This window comes from Anomaloglossus baeobatrachus, chromosome 4 (assembly GCF_048569485.1).
Source record: "Anomaloglossus baeobatrachus isolate aAnoBae1 chromosome 4, aAnoBae1.hap1, whole genome shotgun sequence".
Classification (NCBI taxonomy): Eukaryota; Metazoa; Chordata; class Amphibia; order Anura; family Aromobatidae; genus Anomaloglossus; species Anomaloglossus baeobatrachus.
The window spans coordinates 666,303,760-666,321,535 of NC_134356.1; the positions used below are offsets into that span (position 1 = coordinate 666,303,760).

The 17,776-nt window shown below is 43.7% G+C and overlaps 1 protein-coding gene across 1 annotated transcript in view; it reads left to right on the forward strand.

The window, feature by feature from the left end:
• Positions 1 to 3,014: 3,014 nt before the first annotated feature.
• LOC142302076 (venom factor-like) overlaps positions 3,015 to 17,776 on the forward strand; it is a 229,470-nt gene continuing 214,708 nt past the window's right edge. Inside the window, exons 1-5 of the mRNA XM_075343155.1 lie at positions 3,015 to 3,079; positions 10,320 to 10,506; positions 10,620 to 10,782; positions 12,202 to 12,272; positions 14,462 to 14,553. Of these exons, the coding sequence (XP_075199270.1) occupies positions 3,015 to 3,079; positions 10,320 to 10,506; positions 10,620 to 10,782; positions 12,202 to 12,272; positions 14,462 to 14,553 (578 nt within the window). The remainder of the gene's footprint in view (positions 3,080 to 10,319; positions 10,507 to 10,619; positions 10,783 to 12,201; positions 12,273 to 14,461; positions 14,554 to 17,776) is intronic.

The following is a 17,776-nucleotide window of genomic DNA, read 5'->3' on the forward strand; positions in this document are numbered from 1 at the left end:
CAGGTCTTGTTTGTGGCTCCCCCCCAAACCCTTAAAATGTCCTCCTTCTCCCCCTTTGTTTCCTCAGACAACTTTTCTCTTTTACTCATAACTATTTTTTCTCTTTCTCTTCTCATCTCCTCCTCCTTTTTTTTTTTTTTTTTTTTCCTTTCCTTTTTCTCTTTTATCTCACTGATAATGATACAACGGGTAGGGGTCGGTTTCGGTTCATGGTTATATGAGAAATTTAGTTATCAAGTTCTGGCCAATGAAGAAGTGAACTGCATGATACGAGAAATATATTATAAAATACGAAAGAATTGATAGATATTCTTTTTATTTTCATTGAACAGGCAGATAGTAGATTTGAGTTCGCGATACAGAAAGGGCGGAATGTAAGAGCTGATACAGTGTTTAAAGATTCTAAGTTATAAGCTGAAACATGTTATAGAAATGCTACCCAAATAGCGGTATCACACGCGATGATATCTCTGTACCCTTGGTTGTTTGTATGTTTTTCCTATGCTTTTTATTTTGTCTTCTACTCAATAAAGAAAGATTAGACATATATTTATAGCAAGGTTATACGGTTTATGATTTATTTTTTTTTATGTCCTTCTTCTCCACCCATAAGGTGAATATGCAACCCTTGCTCTTAATTTTCTAAGTATGTGTATGATGCCTTCTGTCATAATTTTTAGAAGACTAATTTGAAAATAAATTCTTTTACATATATATATAATATATATATAATGTAAAAGAATATATGTATACTCCCCAGGTGCATAAGCTTTACTAGTCAAGGATTCCCATTCTTAATAATTGGTAATTGGGGGGGGGGGTGTCTTCCTTTGTGTCTTCCAGGGTGTATTACAGTCCTTCCTTCTAATTTATTTTTCAGCCCTTGCATATAGTGAATATGCTTTACCAGTTTATAAGTCCAATTTTTAAAGACGTTGCTCACTACTTTAACATAGCCTATCATTAGGGTAGGTCATCAATCTCTGATTGGTTGGGATCCGACATATGCCACCACCACTGATTAGCTTTTTTCAGTGCCGGCGGCAAAAGCAGCCAACTGGAAATGTTCAGTTCTGAAGCTGTCCTGTCTTCTGATAGTGGCCGTGGCTGGGTACTGCGTATCCGCCGTCTATTGATTTGAATGGGAGGCAGATGTGCAGTACTCAGCCGCACTCGCTATCAGTTGACGGTGCAGCTCCAGAAATGAGCAATTCCGTCAGCCTGCTGCCATCACCAGCACCTGGATTAGGTGGTGGTGGAAGAGGAGAACAGAATGGATTTTAACAGGGACAAATGTAAAGTCCTATGATCTGGGAAAAATAAATGTAAAAAGCATAAATAGTGTGGGAGGTAAAGAACTAGGTGATAGCACTGGGGAAAAGGACTTGGGCATAATAGTGGATCCTAGATTCAACATGAGCCAACAATGTGGAGCTGCAGCTAAAAAGGCCAACAAAATTCTGGAATGTATCAAGGCAAGCATTGAATCTAGATCAAGAGAGGCAATTATTCCCCTATACCCTTCCCTGGTCAGACCCCACCTGGAATACTGTGTACAGTTCTGGGTGGCCCAATTAAAGAAAGACATCGATATATTGGACCAAGTCCAGAAAAGAGAAACGAAAATGGTAGAAGGTCTGCAAACCATGTCATATGAAGAACGGCTAAAAGATCTAAAGAGGAGGCTGAAAGGAGATTTAATAGCGGTCTACAAATATCTGAAAGGTAGTCACAGTGCAGAGGGAACTACCCTATTCTTATTAGTACAAGGAAGTACAAGAAGCAATGGGATGAAATTTAAAGCAAGGAGATTAAGATTAGACATTAGGAAAAACTTTCTGACAGTGAGGGCAGTCAGGGAGTGGAACAGGCGACCACGGGAGATAGTGAGGGCAGTCAGAGAGTGGAACAGGCTACCACGGGAGGTGGTGAGCTCTCCATTAATGGAAATCTTCAAGCAGAAACTGGATAAACATATAGCTGGGATGATTTAGGAAAGCCTGCACTCGCAGGGGGTTGGACCTTGAGGTCCCTTCCAACTTCCCTGGTTTTTTTTCCCTGACTGAAATAGAAAATTGCTCAATTTTTTAAAAAAGGAGAATACCAATTCTTTCAGTGTTTTAGCAGTTTTTTTGCAGTATTGTTTCAACATTGAAAGCATTGAGAAAGTGATAAAATGCAGCAAAAACGTTATGTGTCAACATAGCCTAATGATGGAGGAGACAATATTTACTTTTTGCTTTTTTTATTTTGCCTTATATACAATTCATTTTACAGGGAAGAATGTTTCTTAACATATATTTTCCCCCTAAAATCCATTTTACCATCGGTTTCGCATGTTTTATTTTCAGTCCATAAAAGTGGAGTACTTCTCTGACGAGATTGTTCCCATCAGCGATCTGGCAGTCAGAGATTCATCCAGGCGTCTTCCCCATACTGTTTCCATCCACTTCAGTGATTTTCCGGCCCCCGTTAGCCCTCCCGGCAGCGGAGGCTCTACTGGAAAAAGAAAAGTTTCCCATTGACTTTTATTATACTCATTACTCAGGAGCCCAAACTTCTCAATTCGAGTATTTTCTTTGTGTTTTATGGTATCGGTTGTGTATAGAGGTGTTATTTATTCTTGCAATCCAGCCTGTGGTAATATGGTGCCTACTTTTTCTAGAAAGGATGAGAAGTACAAAAAAGGAGCCCAAGTGGCCAGTGTGAACATCACAAAATTACTATTTTTTTTAAAGATCGACGAATGAAATTTTTTCCAAAAAATATTTTTTTAAATTTACTTCACAAAAAACGATGTCATTTTCTGAAAATATCTTCCATTTAAGCTGTGCAGTTCATTTTAGGACACAAACTGTGTATTTTGATGTATTTACTTTTCCTGAGAATTACAGAATTTGCTAATCTCTCCAGCTTGTCTGTTACTGATTAGAAGAAGTGTTTGTTCTCTCTGTACTATAGTCAGTAAAAAGCTCTGACCTTCCTGTAAAATCGCACTGCGTCCTGGATACACCATGGGGCGTGGAGTTCTTCTGTGTCTTGTCCTGTCCGCCCTACTGGCCGGCTGTCTTGGTCAAAAGTGAGTATAACTACATATATTCCATTTAACTAGAAGTAAAAAAACCCCCTTCATTAGATGTACATTTATATTTACATGAGTAATGTCAGGCGTATTTACAGGATATTCAGGTGGGCAGTCGGCAGAAGGATGCCTGATGCAGTTAACCGAGTTGTCTCTTCGTTGGCTAGATTTTGCCATCGCGTGGACTGCAATTTGCACATTTTATGAGCTGGCTGTCAAGCTGACAGAGGGCTCAGAGAAGGTACTATAACCTCACCACCAGGGGGCACAGGTACACTGGAATGGTGTAGAGGTTGTAGAGGTCCTAGGTGAAGTGAGGCGCTTGCTTGCCCGCTAGGAGTAATATAACACTCACCACCAGGAGGCGCGGGTACACTGGAATGATGTAGAGGTTGTAGGTGTAGTGAGGCGCTTGCCCGCTAGGGGTAATGTAACGCTCACCACCAGGAGGCGCAGGTACACTGGAAGGGTGTAGAGTTCCTATGTGTAGTGAGGCCCTTGCCCTCTAGGGGTCACTAGTACCAAGGCGGGGATGTTCTGCAGACTAGTCAATCAAGCTGAGTGTCAGAAGCCAGGAGGTCACGTCAGTACAGAGGAGCAAGAGAAGCTGAGGTCACGTGCAAGCTGGTGCTTGGTAAGCCAGGAAGCAGCATCAGGTACAGAAGGGGAGCAGAGCCATGGTCAGAGAACAAGCCAGGGTCAGAAACCGAGAGGACACAAGGGTACAGAGGAGAGAGCAGGGCCGGGGCCACAAAACAGGTCGACAGTCAGGGTGACAAGGATCACAGACAATACGGGAGGGATGGAGGTCAGTGAATGGGCCGCAAGGTAATGGGACAAGATCAGAACAATTAACAAAAACCAGAAGCGGAACTATTACTGGTGGAGCTCCGGGTGAAACAGCTCCAAGATAAGGCAGAGTCCTCACCCGGAACAAGGCACGACCGATTGACCCCTCCCACTGAGCCTGAACCCGGAGAATACAGACAACAATAAAACACCTAGGACACCATGGCTCTGCAAAGAGCAGAGCCATAATTGAATCATGACAGGTACATCACGCTGGCTCCCAGCAATCAGGCATGAGTACAATTGAATCCATGTGAGAAAAATTGAAGTATCTGATCACACTGCTACTGTCACTCACTGGCTCCACAGTGGCATAAACAGTGTTGGTGGTAAGTGCTCCAATGAAGCTAAAGACACCAAAGACTTATTGTAAAGAAGGGAATGGGGATTTGAGGAAACACTTTGGGGACCAATTTGTGCAAAACCAGTATGGTGAGCAAGGTGTGTTTGGGCATGGACACAGTATGGGGAACAAATGGGTAGGGAAAAATTTGAGGACACAATATTGGGAGCATTAGAGGGGATGGTTACAAACACAATATAAGGAACAAGGGATAATTTTGAAGCTACAATATGGACAACAATGGAGGCGATGAGTGCAGACACAGTAAGGGTAGTAACAGAGGAGGGAGAGATTTGAGGACACAATATAGGGAGCGAGGGGAAAATGGGTGCGAACACAATATGAGGAATGAGTGGGATATGTCTGAGAAAACAGTATGGGGAGTGAAGGTGGGGATTGATTTAGAGATAATATGGGGAGAAATGGGGGATGTATGAGGAAACAGTATGGGGAGCAAAGAAATGTTGGGTAAATACACAGTATGGCAAGCAAGTGTGGATGGGTGTAGCACAGTATGGGCGTTAGGGGGATGTATGAGGAAATAGTATGAGAAGCAACGGGGAGAATGTAGCCAGATACAGTATTAGGAGCAAATGGGACTAGATAGGTGCAGACAGAGTAAATTAAGTGAGTGGGGGAATTTGAGGACACAGTATGAGGAGCAAGGGGGACATATAAGGAAACAGTATTTGAGGGATTGGTGCAGACACAGTATGGGGAGCAAGGAGGGATGGGTGTGGAAACAATATGGGGAGCAATGGGTGATGGGTGAAGACACAGTAGAGGGAGTGAAGGGGGCATGGTTGCAGACACAGTATGGAGAGCAGGAGGAAAAGGGTACATAGATAGTCTGGGGCGCAAGGAGGGACTGTATGAGGAAATAGCATAAGGAGCGAGGGGGGAATGTATACAGACATAGTATGGGAAGGGAGGGGACAGGATAGGTGCAGACACAGTATGGAAAGAAAGAGAGGAAATTTGAGAACACAGTATCATGAGCAAGGGAGGGATGTATTGGGAAACAATATAAGTAGGATGGGTGTGGGCACAGTATAAGGAGTGAGGGTACGATGGCTGGGAACATAGTATGGTCTGGGGACGAGATTGGTGCAGACACAGTATTAGGAGATAAAGGGGATGAGTACAGACACAGTATGGAGAGCAAGGGGGGTAACGGTGCAGACACAGTAGGGGGAGCAAGCAGAGAATGTATGAGAAAATAGAATGAGGAGTGAGGAGGGAAATGTATGTGGACAAGGTATGCGAAGGGAGGTCACAGGATGGGTGCAGACACAGTAAGGAGAGAGAGTAGGGGATGGGTACAGATACAGTAAGGACAGTGAGGGGGAAAGATGCGGACACGATATGGTGAGCAAGGAAGGAATGTATAAGGAGCAAGGGAGGGAATGCATGAGGACACAGTATGCGGAGGGAGAGGACAGGATGGGTGCAGACACAGCATGAGGAGTCAGGGTGAAGGCTGCGGACATAGTATGGGAAGCAAAGAGGGAAGGTATGAGGAAATAGTATAAGAAATGAGGGAGAGGAATGTAAGGCCGGCAACGCAGCAACTTTGAGAACACAGCATATCAAGGGAGGGGGAAGTTGGAGGAAACAGTATGAGGCGAATGGGTGTGGACACAGTATGAGGAGTGAGGGAGGTATGGTTGCGAACAAAGTATGTAGAGTGAGGGGGTGGGTGTACGAAGAAACAGTATGAGAAGCCAGGGTAGATAATACATACACGGTATGGAGAGCAAGGGGAATGGGATGGATGTGTACATAGTATGGTGAGTGAGGGAGATGTGTGAGAAAGTAATAGGGAGAGCAAGAGGGTATATATCTGAAGAGACAGTAGGGATAGCAGGGGGAAGTGAAAGATGGTAAAGTTTTAGAAGTTAAAGTAAGGAAAGAGTTAATACCTTTGTGACTGCCAAAAACGTTTATAGAGGGTAGCATTTAAACTTTGAAAAAATGATCTATTGAGAAGGGCCTGGCAAAGCTAGATGGATCCTGGGACTGTTTGCACTTACTATGCAGTTCTGTGGTTTGCTATTTGCTACTGTTCTAGAAACTCGTACGCTGAGGCATAATTTGTATGCAGCATACAAAAAAGAGTCCACCCTTCTAGGATTTCAGATTACAAAGAGATTTTGAATTTATAAACTTCCTGTAGTCTCACCAAGCTGAATGGATGCCAAAATCTTTGATCAAAATCTACTTTAACAAGGTAAACCAAGCATAATTACATTTTAATATAAAGCTGCCTAGGAGCTGCCCAGCCCCCACCCTACATATGTGGGGGCAGTGGTGTCTGTCACTATCTGCTCCAGCTACTCTTTTGTTAGAAGAAATAATGATAAGAGCATTTTAGGCATTGAGCTTAAGTTTGATCACTCCCCAATTTAAACAATAATCTCCATAATAGAGTCTGCTTGAGACATACTACACAAGGACACTATACTGGTCCATTATCAAAACATTCATAAAAAATGTAGTTTTTTCACATTCTCTCAGCATGCTATGTCAACAAAATCCTTATAGATTGACCATCGTCTGTCTCTATTTTGACAGGGACACTGACAAGAGAGATAATGCCAGTGGGGAATCTTACATTTAGCTATGGTCTCTTTCATAGTTCACAAAAAGGCATAGGTAACTTTCCCAGTTCTGGGACTGGACTATTTAATATAAAATCACTCACCAAGAATGGAGAATAGACCACACTCAGAAAAAGTAAGCAGATTGTAAAAATAAGCTTCTTACCTTATGCGCAGCTTGAGCACTACTTTTTGTAGAGGGTACATTCTCACGCAAGATACGAATGATATAATGTCTGTCTGGGTCACTGGTCACGACACCATGATTTGTGAGCAAATTATACTCCCTCTATGCCATTGTATAATAATGTGAAACGTCCTCGCCTATTTGTGCCACCCAAGGAGACCCGCACATTCAATAAGTGTAAACAGGTGCTAGCTGAAAAAACATTATAACTACAAAAGCATACAGCTGCACTCTAGAATGCAAACAATGAATAAGGGAACTCTGGTATTGCATTACTGCTATAGTAGTATTTTAAAAAAATGATATTTAGCTTATGTATTGGCCAATGCATGTGACCCCGGTCACCACGGCAAGGTATATCTCTGGATACCGGGAACCTAACTTGAAATGAGACTATCTGGATTAAAAACCTCCATGTCTGGGCAGCTAAACTCCTGCTATAAAGGGGAATGAACACAGCCTGGTTACAGGGCTAAGTACTCAATTGGAAAGAGATGCACTATAAATTTATCAAAAAGACTGACCTGCACATCCAACAAGTGTGAACAGGTGCTAGCCGAAAACAGATTATAACTACAAAACATATACAGCTGCACACTAAAATGCTAACAATGAATAAGGGAACTCTGGTATTGCATTACTGCTATAGGAATATTTGAAAAAAAATAAATTATATATTTAGATATTTAGCTTATGTATTGGACAATGCATGTGAGCCCGGTCACCATGGCAAGGTAATCTCTGTATATAGTTATAAACACAAGATGGTTACTATAAGAATAAAATTGATTCTGTCTTCTTACATTTATTAATAGGGGATTTAGATTGTGAGCACCATTGGGGATAGTGATTATAACATACAGTTAGGTCCAGAAATATTTGGACAGTGACACAATTTTCGCGAGTTGGGCTCTGCTTGCCACCACATTGGATTTGAAATGAAACCTCTACAACAGAATTCAAGTGCAGATTGTAACGTTTAATTTGAAGGTTTGAACAAAAATATCTGATAGAAATTGTAGGAATTGTCACATTTCTTTACAAACACTCCACATTTTTGGGGTCAAAAGTAATTGGACAAATAAACCAAACCCAAACAAAATATTTTTATTTTCAATATTTTGTTGCGAATCCTTTGGAGGCAATCACTGCCTTAAGTCTGGAACCCATGGACATCACCAAATGCTGGGTTTCCTCCTTCTTAATGCTTTGCCAGGCCTTTACAGCCGCAGCCTTCAGGTCTTGCTTGTTTGTGGGTCTTTCCGTTTTAAGTCTGGATTTGAGCAAGTGAAATGCATGCTCATTTGGGTTAAGATCTGGTGATTGACTTGGCCATTGCAGAATGTTCCACTTTTTTGCACTCATGAACTCCTGAGTAGCTTTGGCTGTATGCTTGGGGTCATTGTCCATCTGTACTATGAAGCGCCGTCCGATCAACTTTGCGGCATTTGGCTGAATCTGGGCTGAAAGTATATCCCGGTACACTTCAGAATTCATCCGGCTACTCTTGTCTGCTGTTATGTCATCAATAAACACAAGTGACCCAGTGCCATTGAAAGCCATGCATGCCCATGCCATCACGTTGCTTCCACCATGTTTTACAGAGGATGTGGTGTGCCTTGGATCATGTGCCGTTCCCTTTCTTCTCCAAACTTTTTTCTTCCCATCATTCTGGTACAGGTTGATCTTTGTCTCATCTGTCCATAGAATACTTTTCCAGAACTGAGCTGGCTTCATGAGGTGTTTTTCAGCAAATTTAACTCTGGCCTGTCTATTTTTGGAATTGATGAATGGTTTGCATCTAGATGTGAACCCTTTGTATTTACTTTCATGGAGTCTTCTCTTTACTGTTGACTTAGAGACAGATACACCTACTTCACTGAGAGTGTTCTGGACTTCAGTTGATGTTGTGAACGGGTTCTTCTTCACCAAAGAAAGTATGCGGCGATCATCCACCACTGTTGTCATCCGTGGACGCCCAGGCCTTTTTGAGTTCCCAAGCTCACCAGTCAATTCCTTTTTTCTCAGCATGTACCCGACTGTTGATTTTGCTACTCCAAGCATGTCTGCTATCTCTCTGATGGATTTTTTCTTTTTTTTCAGCCTCAGGATGTTCTGCTTCACCTCAATTGAGAGTTCCTTAGACCGCATGTTGTCTGGTCACAGCAACAGCTTCTAAATGCAAAACCACACACCTGTAATCAACCCCAGACCTTTTAACTACTTTATTGATTACAGGTTAACGAGGGAGACGCCTTCAGAGTTAATTGCAGCCCTTAGAGTCCCTTGTCCAATTACTTTTGGTCCCTTGAAAAAGAGGAGGCTATGCATTACAGAGCTATGATTCCTAAACCCTTTCTCCGATTTGGATGTGAAAACTCTCATATTGCAGCTGGGAGTGTGCACTTTCAGCCCATATTATATATATAATTGTATTTCTCAACATGTTTTTGTAAACAGCTAAAATAACAAAACTTGTGTCACTGTCCAAATATTTCTGGACCTAACTGTATGTAGAGCTATAACGCCTGCCTGGAACCACAGGTTCAGACTGTCTGTAATAAACAGGTTAGAGAAAATCCACTCACAAAGCAGGGCCCCCGAGAACCCTGAATCCCTTTAACCCCTATACAGGGATTTGGAATTACACAGGGCCCTGGAGATCACTAGCTGTAGTGGGCTGCAGTCCAATGAAAGTAGTAGTCAGGCAGGGTCAAACCAGGAGATGCAGAACAGAGACAAAATCAGGCAGACAAGGACTTAATCAGAAAACGGAGCAGAGGTCAAATCCGGATCGGGTAGTGAGGTACACAAATGGTAGGCAGGAAGGTAGTCAGAGAAAAGGCAGGAGTCAAAATACAGGAATCACAAAACAGCAAAGGAACCAGGAATACAGAACTATTTCTGGCAGTAAGCAGCAGACAGGAGGGGGAATGGTGTGGTGTCTTCCCATTGGCTGTAGCTGAATGATGGTAACAGGAAGACACACGCCACCTACAGTCAGCCAGTGGTACTGCAGGTCCCAGGGAAACCCAGCTTAGTGGATGAGTGGAGCCTGCGCCCACTAGAGCCACTGGCACTGACTCCTCTCCCATCACCAGCACTATCCACAACGGGAACATCACGCCGCTTGGTGATCCGATCGAAGCAGAAGTCGCAAGAGCGGACTATGGCGGGGTCGTGACAAAAGCGCTGTGAAATATGATAGTGCTATGTAAGGAACGCATAATAAATAAATAATTTGTGATTCAATGGCAGATGTCTACTCATTACACCGAACATTCTCAAACTGGAAAGTGAAGAAACCATCGTTGTAGATGGAAACGATAAAGCTTTTGAGGCTGAAGTTGCGGTTCATGATTTTCCAAAGAGAAGTTTGATTTTAGCAAAGCAGAAGATCTCTCTGAATAATGGCAACAATTTCCTGGGCACAGCTACAGTCACGGTAACATTATGACATAAGAGAGACAACCGGCACTAACACGTAACAGAGAAATTTCACGCCGACATCTGGTATTTTGTAGAACATTTACAATTTTTTTCTTTAATTCCTGTCAGATTGCATCTAATGAATTAACTAAAGACTCAATAACAAAAAAATATGTCTATGTAACTGTGAAGTCTCCCGTGTGCAATTTGGAAAAAGTTGTCCTGCTGAGCCATCAAAGCGGATATGTCGTCATTCAGACTGATAAGACGATCTACCAACCAGGATCTACAGGTATTAGTTGACAAAATTGTTGGGTCTATTATTATACACTCGATTAAAGAAAATATGTTGCCAACTTATTGGTACCAAGATCTGAAAGTAGCATGATATATGGTACAAAGTCCCTTATTCCAGCGATATATGACTTACTGGGCTGCTTGCTGTAGTTTTGATAAATTCATTGTTTTATCTCACGCAGGTTTAGCTTTCAATGCTGAGATTTGCTTAACCCTGCCTCCACTGATTGTCAGCTTTCTACCTTAGCACAGTATACATTGAAAGCTGTCAATCAGTGGTGGGATGGGGCTATGCAGAGGTCATGAGTATGTTGGACTACAGGGTAACTGGTTTACTAGTCCTCTAGTGTTGTGAGAAAGCAAGAGATGCAAATACTGATTTAGGGCTTAGATCACGGCCACATAGTGCGATCCTCGCATGACACTCGGCTTACGCTGGCAGCACAGCGGGAGCTGAGTGCCATGCGATCGGACCTCAGCTGCGGGGGGCTGGCTGGCACTGAGGGGACGGCTCTAAGGAGGGGAAAGAGGGATTTATCTCCCTCTCTCCTCCGTAGCCGGCTATTGCCATTATCGCCCTGCACTCGTGGTACACCGTTGTAAAGCGAGTGCAGTACAATTTTTCTCTCACCCCATAGACTTGAATGGGTGCGAAAGAAACCAGGAACGCATTACAGTTGCAGCATGCTGCGATTATTTTCTCGGTCCGATTAGGACTGAGAAAATAATCGCTCATGGGTGCTGACACATAGGATAATATTGGTCCAAGTGGAATGCGGTGTCTTAGGCCTTAAGCAGGCTTTACACGCTGTGACATCGCTAGTGATGTCGCGAGCGATAGCACCTGCCCACGTTGGTGGCGCGTCATGGGGTGATCACTGCCGTAGCAAACAATATCCCTACGGCAGCTTCACACACAATTATCTCTTCACCGATGTTGCTGTGGCCGCCGAACAATCTCTCCTTTAAGGGGGAGGTTTGTTCGGCGTCAGAGCGGCGTCACTAAGCGGCCGCCCAATAGAAGTGGAGGGGCGGAGATGAGGGGGCGCAACATCCCGCCCACATCCTTCCTTCCTCATTGCCGGCGGCCGCAGGGGCGGTGATGTTCCTCGTTCCTGTGGTGTCACACATAGCGATGTGTGCTGCCGCAGGAACGACGAACAACCTGCGTCCTGCAACAGCAACGATAATTGGGATTAGAACGACGTGTCAATGGTTAGGTTAGTATTTTTGATCGTTAACGGTTGTTCGTGCGTTTCACACGCAACAACGTCACTAACGAGGTCGGATGTGCGTCACGAATTCCGTGACCCAAACGACATCTCGTTAGCGATGTCGTAGTGTGTAAAGCCCGCTTTAGTGTCCTTGTCCACCTTGAATAGTCATCTAACTGATCTTCTCTGTCTTCGCACAGTTCTCTACCGAATCTTCTCAATGGACCACAAGATGTCTCCAGTGAATACAAATGTAGTCATTGACTTCTTGGTAAGACAAATCTTGTGAAATCAAATTTTAGCAATGAAATTAAAGCTAAGAAACAAAGACTATTTAGTAGATGTTCAATTAGTAATGGAGGTGACACATCACAACTGTGACATCAAAGCCGTAGTTTTACTAAAATCAGAAAAAATTGTATGGTCTTTATTGAACATAAATTTGAAAATGTTAACCTGGACACATCATGGATTACATAGATTAGTGATTGCAGAGCTTTATAAAATGTATTTTTACATTTTTTTTTTTTTACTTTTCATCTCTGATGTAGAGATATTAGCTTGTAAGGTTTAGATTCTGTCTGTCAAGATCAAGTGAGCAATAGAAGAGGTTCTTCATTGGGAATGGTTAGTTTCTTCACCTGCATGACATTGACCAATCATAAGCAGGAGGCATTATGCAGGGGAAAAGAAAAAAATGCCCACACAGAGATCTTAGAACTGGGTTTCTCATGTTAGATATGTAATGACACACAAACCTGCTCCCCGTCACTAGTAGAGTCATTATAAACACCTCTTCACTCTGCAGCTCTCGTTTCACGGCACTGTATTATAAATGAGTACATTTCAGTGACTAAATAATATGACAAAGCCCAAGTGTAATGGAGTAGGTCAAATATAACATGATATGAAGATATTTGTTCTAGTTAGTGTTCAAGTAGCTCTTGGCCATTAGAATCCTTCTGTTTCACTCATTCTTTAATGCAGCAGGTCTTGTGGCTACAAGCAGTAAAGACCATTTCTAATGTCAAGTTCCTCCTTCTAGAAATCTGTATACAAATCAATTCAATTAAATTCAAAATATGGACAGGTGTAAGTGTATGTTGGCATTGCCAAAGCAAGTAGTAAAAATGGTGATAGGGGCTTGTCCATGGTGAGGTATAGAGGCCCATCCAGGGTAGGGTTTAGAGGCCCAACCACGGTGGGGGATAGATGCTCCTCCAGGGTTGGGGACGAAAGCTTATCCAGGGAGGAGGATGGAGGCTTCTGTTGTGTACACATTTGGACTGGGTTCCGGTTTGGGTCTCCCTCTTGTGGCCAGTGCTGGTAGTAGAGTTGGTCTGCTTAACAGAAGCCAGACAGCTGATGATGATGTAAGCTCAGACTGGGCCTATATAACTGAGTAGTGTTCTCTTGGTCTGGGCCGGTTATCAATGTTGTCTCCTGTAATGCTATGGACATTTTGGAGCCTGTCCTATCTTCCGTTTCCACCTGAACTTTTTGCAGATAAGTTTTGTCTTTGTACCTCTTGCTGGTTTGTTTCTGTATGTGTGGAGTTCAGGGTGGAGTTGGATTATTCACTGCTGGGAATGACTGTGTACCCAGATCCATATTCTGCAATGCATTTTTGTTTTGTCATGCTTGGTATTAATTTCATTCCTTCCTCTATATTAGTGTTTTGCTTGGATCCCAGTAACACCAGAGTACTGATATAGTGGGGGAGAGATCGTGTGGTCTTAGTTTTTCATATCAGGTGTGTTGGTTTTTTGTTAGGGTCTTGCGTGGCTGCAGACAGTGCTCTTTTCTGTCCTTTCCTATATAGATAGTTTGGACCTCATCTTTGCTGAATCTGTTCTCTACCTGTGTACTGTGTTTCATCTTGTCTCACCGGTTTTACATGTTTGGGGGCTACCTATAATCTTTGGGGAACTGTTCCGAGGCAGATTAGCTTTCCTTGTTTTTCTCTTTTTAGGAATAATTAGCTCTCCGGCTGTGTTGAGCCGACTAGGTCATCGTAACACGTCCCACGCCTACTTCTAGTTGTGTTGTCAGTTAGAGGTCTGCAGTCAGCTGAGTTTCCAACCAATCTCGGGATTCTATGGGTTTCCTAGTTTTTACCCCTTTTGATCCTCCTTGGTCACTGAATCATAACAGGTTCCTCCAGGGTGGGGAATGAAGGCTTCTCCAGGGAGGAGGATGGAGGCTCCTCCATGGTGAGGAATGGAGGCTCCTCGAGGGTGGGGGATGGAGCCTCCTCCAGGGTGGGGGATAGGCTTTTTAGTCCAAGCCACTTTGAATTATCCCAAATCTACATCCAAGTCCAGAATTTGAAATCCAAAAATTGAACTTGAATACTGTTCAAATATTCAATTTATCTCCTAGTTTCTAAATTAAATGTTCACAGATGATATAATTTTACACCTATTACACTGATTGATTATTTTTTTTCCTTTTGTCCAGACGCCTGATAATCTAATTGTTAATAGATATGTGACAAACACAGGAGCATCTGGTATTTCTTCCTTATCATACAGACTGCCAGAACTAGTGAGGTAAATATCACATTTATCAGGTAATTATTAATATATGAGTTCACAATTGTAGAAAAATATCTTAAAGATTCAACTTACTGTGGACACAAGGAAACCGCAGGGTAAGCTGACATTGCATCCAGTACTTTGACTTATCATTTTAATTTGGTATTTATAAAATGTTACTCGTTTGATCTTAAGGAGTCATCATTTTAATTTTTTGTTTCATAAATCAATAGTCTTTATGAAAAGAAGTATGGTAATTTGGTAATAAAACTTATATGGCAAATCTGCTTTTCATCACCTGCTTAACTGATCATTCACTCTCAATTCATGCATTCAGTATTTAGTGAAGACAGATTTTCAAATTACTGAGAAATAGCAGTGAAACAGAGTCCAATGTGGTCCGGTGCATGCGTGGCGCCCCTGAGGCTTCAGTCACCACCGTGTACCAGAGGTGCAGTATTCATCCCGAGTACTGAGGAGGTCATTGCCAGTAAACACCACAATATACACAACACAAAGTCAGTTGCCCTCCTACTGGGACTGGGCTAGAGTAGGGTGCTGGGATGGCCATCACAAGATATGGGATCTCCTGCCCATTAGTTCAGCTACCCAGGGGGTGGAGCCTGTCTAGGGGGAGTAAGGCGACACACACACACAGACATTCAGTCAATGATGGGGAAAAAATGAGGAGGGGAGAAAATATGGTCGCTGAGGAGAGAGCTGCGCCTTAGCTCCCTCTGGACCGAGTGCACAGAACAGGGTGCGGAGCCCTAGACTGGGTGGGTACTTCAAGTCCCACCAGCAGAATCCGCCGGGCAGGAGATTGCAAGTCTTCTGGCCAACACAAAGTGCCTGGGGCACAGCAGCATACTAGAGCCAAGAGCCGTGACAAAAGAGCGGCACCAGTAAAGGACTCTCGCTGCCTGCCATATGGGACAAGAACGGAGCCCATACAAGTTCTCGGGTCCCAACGTAGCTTCAAGCCGCAGGGACTCACACAACACAGCGCAAGTAGGAAGGACTCACAGAGAGAGGTACCAGTTCTGACCTTCAAACTATCCGGGATTGGCTGGAGCCCATGACAGCAGAGTCCAGCACCCCAAAAACGGTGACATCTCAGTGAGTAAAGAACTTTGAAACCTCTGTGTCGTCCAATCCTTCCCGCGCCTTACTTTCACCATAGCTGCATGGCAGCAAGGGACTACTACTCCCAACATCCTTGGGGCCTGAGCTCTGCCTGTGGAGAGCTGCACCAACCTAGCTGCGCTACCATTTGCCCCAGATGACACCCCCCGCAGCGGTGGCTCCTATAATAGCCGCAAACTACAGGTGGCGTCACAAAGACAAACTCTATCCTCCCCTGTAAATAACCCCTCCATCTTTATTGACACTGCCGGGGTCATGGCACAAGGCCTGACCACTGTGACATCCCAAACCCCCTTACACCGGCCCGGTGACAAGTAACCCCCCAGACCCCATGGGCTCGTCATATGATTTGGATTTTGGTCCCCCCTCCGCATATTGGTCAGATGTATGGGCCCTTGAAGTATTTTAAATTCTATAAAGGTATATGTGCTACCCTCCATTATGTAATGATATCCCTCATACTGTACTAATGTCCCCTGTTCTGGGCCCCTGCCAACTATAAATATTTCTCATCCTGGTCCTCTTTATGGTATGTATCCCCTATTCTGCTGCTGTTTTCTACCCCATAAAAAATCACAAACATTCTTCTCACCTCCCACACGCGTCCTCAACATGTGGCTTCTTCTTCTGAAGTTAGCATAGAGGCCAGTAGCTGACAGCGGCATACCTGTTATGGGAGATGCATGACATCACTGCTATGCACCCGTGACTTTCACGCCAATGTCAGCTGCCGGTCATGTGTATTGTGGCAGTATCTCTGCACCGCCACGATGCATTTCATCTGAATGTACAATCTCAATAAGTGCTGACGCCAGTGGGCCTCCCTTCTGAACGGTCCTGGTTTTGGTCTCACCTTCTGTGCCCACGATCATTGGAAAGGAGGTAGTAGTTGGTGCTTTTAACCCCTTTCTAATATCCACTGTACATGTGTAGAGCAAGTTGGAATCAGATGGATGAAGAGAATTCTCTGGTTGAGCCTGCCCCATACCGGTCACACAGCCATGATCTATTACCAACAGCCAAGGATGGAGCCAAGCTCTGCCGGCCACTGTTAGCCAATTAAATGTCACTGTCAATCTCCGACAGTGGGATTAACAGCGAGCCGGCATGGAGGAATATCATTCTGTGCGATCAGTAGCCACCCCACAATGTGATCGCAGGACACCAATGGGTTGGTAATGGCAGCCATGGATCTGTTGGAGATCTCTGTGCCTGCCATCAAAGACCGTGGCTGGGCTTCAAAGGAAACCCGTAATTTTTTCTAGAAACAGCATTAGTACAGTGTTACTGTATAGAATACAAGTGCTCAACAATCGCAAGTTCAAATATAATAAATATATTAAAGTAAAAAAAAAAAATGTTTTAAAGATATAAAAAATGGAAAAAAAACAAATTTGGATCAATTCTTTCTTCCTCCATTAAAAATAAACATAAAAAATACACATTCACATCCATAAAATTACGATCTATCAAATTATAATATGAGTTAACCCAATCATTATACACTGTAAAAGAAAATTAAAGTTGACAAAATTATTGTGCCACAACACTGCAAATGTGACGCCCTGGCCTATCAGGACATCACAGGGTATTGTGCAATCTGCCTTTCTATACAATATCCATCTCCGCCTAACCAACGGTGTTGCCAAGAACAGCTACTTAAAATCCTAAGAACACTCTGCACCACACTCTCCAGACACACCAGTGGACGGCCTGAGGGGAAAAGGGTCGCCCACGTGGGGGGTTGGTTAAGGGGAGGTCCGGAGTGTCAGGAGAAAGCCAGTTGAGTTAAGAGGTGAAAGTGAGAGGAGGTCAAGAGCTGGGCTCCTTGGAACTATTAGGTGGCAGACGTTGGTCTGGGCCTGGTAGGAGCTGAGACCCCCGGTCGCAGGGGATCGTGACAAGGGGCACGGAATTGCCAAGGAGGGCAGCCGGCAGCTTTGTGCCATCTCCGGGCAGGGGCCAGGGCACGGCGGGGTACGAGGACCCTAGGGCAAGGAGTAGCTTCAGGCACCCTGTCAATTCACCCAATGAGGATGGAGCCTACAAGATCCGTACTCCACCCGCTCCAAAATTGGGGTACTAGCGCAAC